This window comes from Octopus sinensis, linkage group LG2 (assembly GCF_006345805.1).
Source record: "Octopus sinensis linkage group LG2, ASM634580v1, whole genome shotgun sequence".
Taxonomy (NCBI): domain Eukaryota; kingdom Metazoa; phylum Mollusca; class Cephalopoda; order Octopoda; family Octopodidae; genus Octopus; species Octopus sinensis.
The window spans coordinates 39142743-39156373 of NC_042998.1; the positions used below are offsets into that span (position 1 = coordinate 39142743).

At 39.6% G+C, this 13631-nt stretch overlaps 1 protein-coding gene across 2 annotated transcripts in view; it reads right to left on the reverse strand.

Annotated features, from left to right (window-relative positions):
• LOC115232553 (cadherin-23-like) overlaps positions 1–13631 on the reverse strand; it is a 137942-nt gene that overhangs the window by 80971 nt on the left and 43340 nt on the right. For both annotated transcript variants that reach the window (XM_029802496.2, XM_036512221.1), the window contains exons 16-18: positions 8877–9117; positions 4437–4585; positions 903–981 (exon numbers count right to left, since the gene is read on the reverse strand). In XM_029802496.2, coding sequence (XP_029658356.1) covers positions 903–981; positions 4437–4585; positions 8877–9117 — 469 coding nt within the window. The remainder of the gene's footprint in view (positions 1–902; positions 982–4436; positions 4586–8876; positions 9118–13631) is intronic.

A 13631-nucleotide genomic window follows, 5' to 3' on the forward strand; every position in this document is an offset into this window, starting at 1 on the left:
GGCTGGTATCTATTGTGAAGTTGATAGATGGGTGCAGTGTGTTGAGGATGTTGCGGAATGTTCATAGATCTTCTCTAATCTGTTCCAGAAGATGAAACAGTAAAAACAACCAAAACAAACGAAAAGATACAACAAACCTTTCATAAACACACACAACCCTGGAGTTACCAACATGTTTCAAATCATACATTCAAACCTACCAATAGTCCTACAAAGCCCCAAAATGGGAAACATATTAAACAAATACTGCATTAAAAAAAGTAAATGCCAAGAGAAAAATCCGAAGAAATAACTAACAAGAGCGAAATTCTCATCAGAGACAAAAACCAAATTCTTTGTAAAACAGTGTGGAGATGGTAGATGTGGGATCTGCAGTAACCCCACCTACAAATACAAGTATATATATATATATATATATATATACATATGTACACATATACATATGAATCCTCTTTCTATAGGCTACGTTTGATGTTATATCCTCTAAAGGTTTTTTTTAAAAATTAATAGCACTCTGTTCATCATTACACACATCCATCACATTCTTTTAAAATGTCTTATTGATGAGTTTGGTTTATTTCTTCATCTCCCCGAAGAGAAGATTACATTGTTTCATATCATTTTATTCTTTGGAATAATACCAATGTTGTCTTCGAAACATGTGTCGGAAGTAAAAGAATTTGAATAACACCTGCGTTTAACTCTATTTATATATTTATATAAATTATACAAAATATTTCACATCAACCCGGAGTTTCTACCTTTAAAAACAGGGTGTTACGTCCTAATTACTTGTGTGATTTTTTGCTGCCCTGGTAACTATTTATCTATTTTCCTGTGTTAATTGTAAACAAATGTAGTGTTAATGCAGAAAGTAATTAAAGAGAAACATATCTACTTACTATTATATTGATAGTGGCCAAAGTTGAAGATGACTGAACATTAGCACCATTATCAGTTGCCAATACCGTCAGAAATATCCTATCAAAACAAGAAAATAAACATCACATGCAGAAAATTCAAGGCATTTTTATTGCATTTAGATAATAAATTGTCATTTATTATTGTTGTTTTACTTCTCAGATCTTTTGATCTTTGTTCTAGTAGATTCTGTGAGCGTAGACAGCAGCCTGCCGTCAAAGGTCTCACAGGGTCTCTTTCCGCATGTTATAAGTTTTGATACTTGGCTGTTAATTATCATGAGAGACATTCAACATCCAAGTACCAATCTCAAAATTTTAGCTGTCCCCAGCATTCATTGATCCCCTTATAAAATTTGATATATTATCTGACATCTGTACCAGCTCAAGACTTTCTAAAAATCCAGAAATGGGAGACCATGCCATACGCCTTCTTATAATTGATCCAAGCCATGCCCAGATTAGTCTTTTCTTGCAGTCGTTCAGTACCATTCCATCTATCAGAAATTGGTCTTTTGTCCCTCGGCTTTTCCTTCTGTACCCTTTCTATTCCACTGGCAGTTTGTCATTCATTTCCAGGAAGTTATACACATAATTAGATATTATTCCTGTCATCAGCTTCCACATCAGGTGCAGACAGGTGATAAGCCAGTAATTATCCACTATATTGTCGTTGCTGGGATCCTTTTGGCAAAGATTTATTTTACCTGTGGTAAACCACTATTATTATTATTATAGTTATCATCATCATTAGGATGACAAGCTGGTGGAATCGTTAATGCACCAGACGAAATGCTTAGTGGTATTTCGCCCATCGCTACATTCTGAGTTCAAATTCCGCCAAGGTTGACTTTACCTTTCATTCTTTTAAGGTTGATGAAATAAGTACCAGTTGAATACTGGGGTCGGTGTAATTGACTTATCCCTTCCCCCAAAATTGCTGCCCTTGTGGCAAAATCTGAAACCATTTTATTATTGTTGTTGTTGTTATTATTATTATCATTAGGGTGGTGAGCTAGCAAAATCATTAGCATGCCAGGCAAAATGCTTAGCGATATTTCATTCATCATTATATTCTGAGTTCAAATTCTGCCAAGGTCGATTTTGCTTTTTATCCTTTCAGGGTCAATAAATTAAGTACCAGTTGCGTACTGAAGTTGATGCAATCAACTTAACCCCTCCCACAAATGTTCAGGCCTCATACCTATAGTAGAAAGGAATATCGTTATTATTCGCTTTTCTTATTAATTCTTTTTAAAATTTATTAATATCTTTTATCTCGAGGTTTGTCCCACTTTCTGTCTTGATTAGCGATTCTCAACTGGAGTCCATATGACCCTCAGGCATCCACATGACTTGGGAAGGGGGTAATATTGGCCTCTGGGATCTATATGTGATTTTGTTAAAATTTATGTGCAATGAACAGGTTATACTTCTACAGAACACAAAAAATATTTTCACAATTTTTCAACACAATTCCTAGTAATGTTTATTAAAATAGAATAATAGGGTTTTTTAAACGTTGAGAGGCTATGAGAGTCCAGCCATGTAAAAGAGGAGTTAAAGGGGCCCATTAGCTAAAAATGGTTGAGTACCCCTGATCTAAGAATTACTCTTGCACTAAGAAAGGATATCAGTGGTAAATTTGCATTTGTACAACAAAAACAATTGTTGTAATGCATTAAAATAAATACATGAATAAAAAACGATCTGATTAAGGAAGAACCAAAGTATCTCGACATAAATGCAACAATATTTGTTCTGACACAAAACTTTTGAAATGAATATGAAGCAGGAATTTAATGTTCTGTTATTTCCATTTTTACATTTCCCTATTCGCTTTGCAAGATACTTCATGTGAAATCATGTCTTGATACAGATATTGTTTTATTTAGGGATGGTCATTTTTCCAGTAAACATACCATTTCACTTCAGCTTTATTACTATTATTAGTTATTGATTATTTTGTCAAAGCTTTTTCCTCACACATTTGTGACCTCCTCCATGACAATTTGTTCTTCTTCATTGTGTCTCTGCTTTCTGGCTTTATTTTGTTTATTCCATCTCTTCTTTTTGCAGTACATATCTTTGTCTGTGCATGCGTTTGCATCTGCGCCTCTATGTGTGTGTGTGTGTCTCTTGTGTGTGAGTGAGGGTTGCATAGTGTAATGTTTCTCTCTATGTCTCCATTTTCTCCTCTGACCCTACACCATCTTTTTTCTCCTCTTTAAGTTTTCACCAGTGTTTTTACCCTCTCCCTTCTGCTACGAATTGTCTCTCCAATATATATGTCACTGTGATGTTTCTGCCCTATGCCCCTGTATAACTTATTCTATAGGCTACTTTCCCAGTTTTGCAGTTAACCTGTAGGTTTAATGTACATACTGTACTGTTCCTATCCGTACAGAGGGTTCTTTTCGAAAGATTCAAACACTGCAGTATAAAAACTCACTGCTCAAATGGTACTTCTTTTGATGATCCCAAAAGAACAAAAGGCAAAGCCGACCTTGGCAGAGTTTGAACTCAGAATGTAAAGACAGGTGAAATGCTACTGAGTACTTTGTCCAGCGTGCTAACGATTCTGCCAGCTCGCCATCTGAGTCTTTTTTCTTCATATTAAAAAGAAATAAATGTATAGGAGAGTTTGTGAATAGGAGTGATTGTGAGTGAGTGTGGATGCCATTGTGAGCGAGTGTGGATGTCATTGTGAGCGAGTGTGGATATCATTGTGAGTGAGTGTAGATGTCATCGTGAGTGAGTGTGTATGCCATTGTAAGCGAGTGTGGATGCCATTGTGAGTGAGTGTGGATGCCATTGTGAGCGAGTGTGGATGTCATTGTGAGTGTAGATGTCATTGTGAGTGAGTGTGGATGCCATTGTGAGTGAGTGTGGATGCCATTGTGAGTGAGTGTGGATGCCATTGTGAGCGAGTGTGGATGTCATTGTGAGCAAGTGTGGATGTCACTGTGAGTGAGTGTGGAGGTCATTGTGAGCGAGTGTGGAGGTCATTGTGAGTGAGTGTGGAGGTCATTGTGAGTGAGTGTGGAGGTCATTGTGAGCGAGTGTGGATGTCATTGTGAGTGTGGAAGTCATTGTGAGTGAGTGTGTATGCCATTGTAAGCAAGTGTGGATGCCATTGTGAGCGAGTGTGGATGTCATTGTGAGTGTAGATGTCATTGTGAGCGAGTGTGGATGCCATTGTGAGTGAGTGTGGATGCCATTGTGAGTGAGTGTGGATGCCATTGTGAGTGAGTGTGGATGCCATTGTGAGTGAGTGTGGATGCCATTGTGAGCGAGAGCGAGTGTGGATGTCATTGTGAGCAAGTGTGGATGTCACTGTGAGTGAGTGTGGAGGTCATTGTGAGCAAGTGTGGATGTCATTGTGAGTGAGTGTGGAGGTCATTGTGAGTGAGTGTGGAGGTCATTGTGAGCGAGTGTGGCTGTCATTGTGAGCGAGTGTGGATGTCATTGTGAGTGAGTGTGTGTAAAAATTACTGACAACAACTAATGACTTACGTGCTGGAGTTTTGTGGTGCATCTTCCATCATTAAGGACCGTACAACTGAAATAACACCAGTGTTGCTATCAATCCTGAAAGCATTATCGTTCGTATTTCCACCAATAATGCTGTAAGTCATCACAGAGTTGGAATCTTTGTCTGTTGCCTGAAAATAAAATATCTCTATTTTATTTTATCTATTCTAACATATTTTAGTTTATCATATAGGTGACAAAGAACCTCTCGCTCAGAGTAAAAGGCAGACTGTATGATGCATGTGTACAAACAGCCATGCTACATGGCAGTGAAACATGGGCCGTGACTGCTGAAGATATGCGTAAGCTTGCAAGGAATGAAGCCAGTATGATCCAATGGATGTGTAATGTCAGTGTTCATACTCAACAGAGTGTGAGTACCTTGAGAGAAAAGTTGGACCTAAGACACATCAGATGTGGTGTGCAAGAGAGACAATTGCGCTGGTATGGTCATGTGGCAAGAATGGATGAGGATAGCTGTGTGAAAAATGCCACACCCTAGCGGTTGAGGGAACTTGTGGAAAAGGTAGACCCAGGAAAACCTGGGATGAGGTGGTGAAGCACGACCTTCGAACATTAGGCCTCACCGAGACAATGACTAGTGACCGAGACCTTTGGAAATATGCTGTGTGTGAGAAGACCCGGCAAAACAAGTGAGACCATAACACATGGCCTTTACCAGGGGTGTAGCCAGCCCACTTATGCATACCTTTCCTTCTTTGGACACAAAACTCTGCTTGCGAAGACCTGTTGAGGCAAGTGAAATCGAAATCGAACCAAATTTGATGACTGGCACCCATGCCAACCTTCCTTCATTGGACAATAAACTCTGTTTGCGAAAACCTGTTGGGGCAAGTGAAATCGAAATTGAGCCAAATTCGATGACTAGCACCTATTCCAGTGGAGCGCTAACAGCTCCATCTAAGTGAGATCACTGCCAGAGAAGCTGTCTGGTTTCCATGCCGGTGGAACATAAAAAGCACCATTTGAGCGTGATCGTTACTAGCATCGCCTTACTGGCATGTGAACAAAACATTCGAGTGAGGTCATTTCCAGTACCGCTGGACTAGCTCCTGTGTAGGTGACATGTAAAAAACATCATTTGAGCGTGGACGTTGCCAGCACCACCAGACTGGCCCTCGTGCCAGTGGTACGTAAAAGCACCCACTACACTCTTGGAGTGGTTGGCGTTAGGAAGGACATCCAGCTGTAGAAACTCTGCCAGATCAAGATTAGAGCCTGGTACAGCCATCTGGTTCGCCAGTCCTCAGTCAAATCGTCCAACCCATGCTAGCATGGAAAGCAGACTTTAAATGATGATGATATAGGATGTCATAATACGTATACTTCGGTAACAGACTTCGATTTCACAAATCTAAGCCATTTGAATACTTATCAACTTCTACCCAGCTTGATGTTCCATCAGCCGATCTCTCTCATTTAGTTTATCTCCAGGTAAGCATTATCAGAAGACGAAATGTATTTTCCACTAAAAGTCACTTGGTAACGATAATTCTGCATAACTGACTAGTGTTTCTTCAACTGTGTGTGCGTGATGTGTATGTGTGTGTGTGTGTGTCTGTATGTATGTGTGTGTCTGTATGTGTGTGTGTGTGTACTTGTGCACGTTCATTGTGTTGCATGCGTGGAGAGCACCCGGAGACAATCAGCCCCATAAACTCTGGATACAGCAGACTGGCACCATCAGAATTCTTGCAAAGACATGGCAGATCAGTATACCGAGACAAAACAATGTACATGATATCATCATCATCATTATTTACTGTCTTTGCACAACTTCTAACATTGGAGATGTACTACAGTGCCAGCTGTTCACTACCAGTGAACTCAGGTAACACCCTTTATTTTTCAAGCACCATCCAGAGTATTCAAGCGGTTCCAAACAGCACTGTTTTCTGCAAGTGCTCTACCCTTATTGCAGCCCCTATTTGTTCCATGTACTCCTCAAGAATTTTACTCACAGTAATACCCATCGTTGATCAGGTAATTACTTTTACTCTTTATCAAGAGCCTCATTCAAAGTGTTATTATATAGAGAGATTTACTCCTCCTGTATATTTTATAAGAACAAAAAACAAATAATTGAAGTAGGAAAAAAGATCAACTTCATACACAAACTTCTGTTTGTTTATTTATCATCATCATTGTTTAACATCCGTTTTCCATGCTAGCACAGGTTGGACAGTTTGACCGGGGTCTGGGAAGCCAGGAGGCTGCACCAGACTCCAGTCTGATCTGGCAGTGTTTCTACAGCTGGATGCCCTTCCTAACGCCAACCACTCTGTGAGTGTAGTGGGTGCTTTTTACATGCCACCAGCACAGGTGCCAGGCGAGGCTGGGTGCAGCCACGATCGGTTGGTGCTTTTTACATGCCACCGGCACAGGTGCCATTGGAGGCTGGCAGTGGCCACAATCGGTTGGTGCTTTTTACGTGCCACCAGCACAGGTATCACAACTACAATTTCCATTTGATATTTATTTTGATGTTGGATGTTTATTATGTGACAATAATAATGAGTTGTATGTGTTATTTTGTATATCAATACAGTAATGGCAATTATATAATACCACCATGACTGATATCCAATCTACAGTGGAGAAGGCTAGCCACTGGATTTGGTTAAAAAGAGACAATGAGCAATGGCTAGAAGGATATTGAGTTTAACTTCATAACCAGCTGATCTAGCAAGCGGCACTTCATATCAGTGAGGATGGCCGGTGCGCATTGATGCCGTCGAGAGGTAGGCCCCGAAACGGCGCGCATTCTCTCCTGATGACCCCATACACTTGCTGGCTTCCGGTATACGGAGCTCTTGACTGGTAGCACTTGCATGTGCAAGTTGTTTGCAAGACATCAAGGCTTTTGTCAGCATGGAGCTGTAATAAAATAGAATTGCCCAACGTGCTACACAGTGGGACTGAACCCAAGGTGACATTGTTGGAAAGCAAGCTTCTCAACCACACAGCCATGCCTATAAAGGATATTTGGGATAATATACTGCTCAATACAATATGCTTAACAAAAAGTTGGGATGTTTACGGTGAAAAGACCTTTGATTTTAATATTTACTTTTGTCAACGCAACAACTAACAACACAACACCAATCAGGGTTTTCCAGAATTAATTGTTTCAATGAAATTGAGCAAATTTTTTTTTAAATGACAAAAATTTTATATTTATTACCAAACGAAATAGATTTATAAATCTTACGTCAAACTTTTATTGAAAATTTTCAACATGTCTGTATCCCTGCATACTTTACATCTCTCCTTAACATTGTGAAACACATTTTGAAGCATTTCAAGAGTTAGCTCCTGCACTGCTAACTGAATGTGTTCTTTAAGCTCAGCTAAACGGTTACTCCATCTTGGGGATGGAGGTAAAGAAAATGATTGCTGCCAAATTAGAAAAAAGCTGTCATGGACAAACGAGAGGGGTCCAACACGAATGAAAATAAAATTATAAGCAAAATTCAAAATTTATATACTTTTAACACATATTAAACATGATAAACATAAATAAAAGTGAGTTTTAAAAAACTGCATCCAATTTCACTCAAATCATTGTTATTTCTGGAACACCTTGTATTTACTCGTTCAACAAAATAGGGGATGGAACACGGGGGGGGGACTAATTGCAGGTGGTGAGTGTAGTTTCCAGAAGTGGTTATGCGTTCAAATTCAAATGGCTGTGAATCATAACAGCAGTTTATTTTTTTTGTATGAACATTTTGTATTATATAGTTTAGGCATGGAGAATAGATGAATGGGTTTGTTGTGCTTTTACCCAGCTGCACACACATGCACATGGCCTGGTGGTGTGCAGGATGGTAACATGAAGCATCAACTGGACACTGACAAAGATTTGAAGGTTCTTCTCATTTCCTCTGCCAAATTGAACAAAAAGGTTTTCATGAAATATTATATGCTACTTATCATGCATAAGTAATGTCAATATTTTATCATTGGAAAATGGCCTAAAACAAAGATAAAACTCAATGCAGTATACTTGAATCTGATTAATCTGCAATTTTACTGTGGGTGGGGGGGGTCGTAGTTAGCATCGGAAATTCTTTTTAGTCAACAGCAATTCAAGGAGCCTGATTAATATTTGTTGCAAATTTGGAGGAAAATGATTGGATACTCTTCAAGCTACGGGCCTTAACACTGTGAAAATGCTTAAAAAATGGGGCTTATCTGCCCCTAGGCCCACATTAGGCAAGAAGTTGAAATTTGTTGGCCCATGACACTCCATGGATCCTATGTAATGCATGTGTAAAATTGGTTGGGTGGATCCTGAGTTTTAACATGACAAACACACAGACACACATCCAGTATATATATATATATATATATATACTTGAATCCCCTGACTCATTTATCAAATAAAAGTAAACTTACAGAGATTGTTATCGGTGGTTGTAATATTGTTGTATTTTCGGTTATATCTGATGTATAAGGTTGGTTCTGGAAAACAGGACCATTATCATTGACATCTGTTATCTGAACTTCCACCTCCACAGAGTCTACTTGTCTTCCTTTACCTATGTTTTCAGCAATCGCCAGAAGATTATAAGTTCGCTGTTTCTCATAATCCAGGCCTTTCAACAAAGTCACTACGCCATCATTGCTAACTGCAAAACTAAAAACGCATTTGATTTTAAAATTAAATACACAAATTTTTACTGCTTTCGCATAAATACTCATCTATGATGATGAATATTGAAGTATAAATATAGATATATTTATATGAATAGATCCAACTTATACAGAGTACAAATGACAATTAAAGGGGTGGAAGAAAGGTGTTATAAATCCAACAGCTGTTTCTGGAGGCTTGGAGATCCATAATAATGTTGGTAGATGTTATATTGCTCTAATTAAGTTCTGATTAGGTATCGAACTGAGTTTGGTGACTTTTGCAGATGTATTTGTATTTTGTTAATTAGTACAAAAAATAGTTCTAATTTGCATACTGCTTTGTGTTGCACATGGACTTTTGGGTTCTGCTTTAATCAGCGTGTATTTTTGAGAATATATTGCTCACATATTCATTCCATTTTTGGTTAATTGACATTTGAGTAAATTGATAATTCTGTATTAAAACATAACAGAGTTATTTTGGTGACGAGGATGAGATCTGCTGTTTGATTTAATCAGCATTGCTTACCGTACATTACGAAACGGAAAAGCTTGTCGAACTTCTACAACAAATTTCCATTCAAGAGAAATGCTTGGAAGATCAAGAATACCGTTACAAAGAACAACGTAAAGAACAACAGTGCCGTCATGAAGAGCAAATGAAACTCTTACAAGAGATGATTGGAAAACCTTTCACAAGTACTGGGTCTGAGTCAGTCATTTCTACTTCTCATGTTGCCACGCCCAGTTTTTCTGCATTTGATTCTACTTCGGAGCTATGGACTGACCACTGGTCAAGGTTTTGCACTTTTACCAAGGCGCATTCAGTACCTGACAGTAAGAAGCCTAAAGTTTTCTTTACTACTCAATCTTCTACCATGTACAAGATGTTATCCAATCTGGAGGCACAAGAAACACCACCAAGAAACATCTATGATCTTACGATGGACCAAATCTCCGACTACACGAAGCGACAATTTGATCCGAAACGATTTGTTGTGTGTGAGAGATTTCACTTCTGGAGTGACATGAAGCGCAAACTGGGTGAATCAATTCAAGAATTAGCTACTCGTATTTGCCAGGCTGCTGCTACCTGTGATTTTACGTCAATCAAGGATCTTCTGGATGAAGCGTTATGAACACATTTTCTTTGCTCAGTCAACAACGAAGCTGTGCTAAAAGCGCTTTTCAAACTCAATGCCAATGAACTTACATTCAATCGAGCAATTAAAGTCGCTATTGGGACAGAGGATGTGGCTAAAGTTGCTAAAGAAACCGTCTACAGTTCTATTCCTACGCAGGTAAAAAAGACGGCAAGTTCTAAGCCAGCCGAGGACAAGTCGAAACAGAAACAGAAGTGTTATTGCCGCGGGAAAACTTCTCATCTTGCTCCCGATTGCCATTTCAAAAATGCTACTTGTAATTATTGCAAGATTCAAGGGCACTTAGAGTCAGTATGCTGGAAGAAAGCACGGTTGCAAAATCCTAGTAATGCCGGTAATATGGTAAGAAGTCTAGAAATTTGTAGCCTTTCTGCTGTTTCTGATAATTCTTGCAGGGTTCCCCAATTACTTGTTCCAGTCCACATCCATTCCAAGCTGGTGCACATGGAGCTGGACACTGCGACAGGAGGAAACTTCATTTCAGAAGAATTATGGTCAGAATTGGGAAAACTGGAACTTCAATTAGCAACCTTGCTGTATCAACCGGCTAGCAAACACGCTCTTCCAATCATAGGTACTTTCGGGGGTCAAACCAGTGTTGAACCCCATGCTGATAAAACTTGTGCCATTACATACCATGTTTCCAAAGTTCAGAACTTGAACTTATTAGGACGAGATGCTATTACGAAGCAAAAGATTTCAATTGACGAGCTTCTGTTTTCCAGGGTGCTATCTTCTCATCTCCGCGAAGTAGATGCACATTTGCAAGAGGCATGTTCGAAACTTTGCAATGAGTACGCGGAGTTGTTCAAGCCAGAGTTGGGCTGTTTTCAAGGTTTTGATCTGGATGTGCAATTCAAATCCAATGTTAAACCTGTTTTCTGCAAACCAAGGTCTGTTCCTTTCGCTCCAAGCTGATTTAACTCAAGCTATTAAGGCTGGCATAAAGAAAGGAATTTGGACTCTGGTTCAAATCAATGAATGGGTTAGTCCGGTTGTTCCAGTCCAAAAGAAAAAGACGTCACCAACTTCAGGTACACCCTTACGAATTTGTAGTGATTATTCTGTGACAGTAAATCCTCAGCTGGAAACTCATTGACATCCGCTTCCATCACCAGAAGATCAAATGCAAAAATTAGGAGAAGGTCATGGATTCACAAAAATTGATCTCGCAGATGCTTAGAACCAAATCAAGTTTGCTCCAGAGAGTCGAAGACGTCTAGCTTTAAGCACTCACCGAGGAGTTTTACTTCAAAATGCCATTTGGAATTTCTTCAGCCCCCAGGTATTTTCAAAGATAATGGATGGCATCACGAACGATCTACCAGGTGTTGGTGTCTACTTAGATGACATATTGGTCAGTGGTCCAGATACAGAGCATCACTTACAGAACCTGAAATGTTTACTTCAGTGTCTACAGGGAAAAGGTTTTCGATGTCGCAGAGAGAAGTGTCAGTTCGCCCAACCCAAAGTGGAACATTTGGGACACATACTTTTCAAACAAGGCATTTCCAAAGGTCCCCAAGTAGATGCTGTCATCAACATGCCGGCACCCAAGGAGGTATCTGTGTTGCAGTCATTTTGGGGATCAGGGCAATTCTATTCAAAGTTTTTGCCTCCTAGTTTTTCTACAGTTGTTTCACCTCTCTACAGGTTCTTGCATGATGAAGTTGAGTGGAATTGGGATGAAGCAGAACAAGCTGCTTTCCTGAGATTGAAGGACCTCCTTACATCCGATTCAGTTCTGGCTCACTTTGATCCCTCTGTGCCATTGGGAATAACATGTGACGCATCCAGTATTGGTATTGGAGCAACCTTGTTCCATTGTTATTCAAATGAAAAACCAATTGCTAATGTCTCCAAGCTCCTTTCTGCATCTCAACGCAATTACAGCCAGATACAAAAGGAGGCCCTGGCAATAGTTTTTGCTCTAAACAAGTTTTATCAGTATATTTTTGGCAGATCATTCATTCTGGTAACAGATTATAAACCACTCCTGTCAATTTTTGGTCCTAACAAGCCGGTGCCAGGTTTGGCTGCCAATTGTTTAGCTTGCTGGGCACTTTTTCTCAACCAATTTTCCTATGTCATAGAGTATTGAAAAAGCAACCTTCATCAGAATGCAGATGCTCTTAGCTGCATTCATGTTGGAGAGGACTCCATCTTTGATGGGGAGGAAGGCATGGATGATACCGACATTGTGTGTGAAACGATTAGTTTATAAGTCCAGCCTACAGATTCGACTTGAGTCAGAAAGGAGTCCTCCAAAGATCCAGTTTTGGCACGAGTGATGCATTTTACATGAGAAGGTTGGCCTTCATGTCTTGACTCTGATGATCCAGTAAAGCAATTCCGAAAGCTTTCCCAATCTTTGAGCACGTGTCATGGATGTTTACTGTACGGCACGAGACTAGTCATTCCTACCAGTCTATGAAAACAAATCTTACATCTGCTACACACAAGTCATCTCCGTATGCAACAGATGAAGCAATTTGTGCAGATGGCAGTATACTGGCCAAACATTGATGTGGAAATCGTGGATCTTTGCCACTGCTGCACTTATTGCAGTGAACACAGAAAGGCACCGCCTAAACCAGCAATTCATCCATGGATAATGCCTGAAAAGCCTTGCTCTCGTTTGCATGTAGATCATGCCATCAACTTTATGGGGCGTAATTGGTTAGTAGTCACTGATGCACACACTAAATACCCTTGTAGCCATGCCACTACTTCAGTTTCCAGTAAGACTACAACGGATTTGTTAGAAAGCTCCTTCATGTATCACCTGGTTAACTATACAGGTGACAAGGCTATAGCCGACACTGCCAGATATTTTGAGCATCTCTTTCCCTGTCTTCATACTATTAATTGCTTTATCTACCAAAGCACTGTCAACTCAGCTGGTCTCTCTGTTGGGTCAACATTCGGCAGACTCTCTTTCTCCCATTCATTCTCTTTATTGAGCAACCTTTCATAGTGGTGTCTCCAAACCTCTCTCTTTGCAGCCTTGTTTAATGCAAGTGAACCATCATCCATGCGGATACATTTCTCTCCTGTGACATCACTGTCTTGCAACACGAAATACCTCAAGTCTTTGGTCCTTACGGCACAGAACATTGGCAAATTTTTTCTTATCTGCTTCCCCTCTGGCTAAATAAACCTGTCTCCTAGCTTCCCTTCTGGCAGTCTGATACAATTCAAGTAGGTATATTCGTTCTAAGAATGAGTTTTTTTAGGAAGGATAAATTTAGGAAGTGATTCTTATTTTGTTTACATATAAATACACGTTATGTTTGTGTTTACAGTGGTGGGTTTGAAAGTATGGACCGTGCTTCAGAGGTGGAAGTTTATA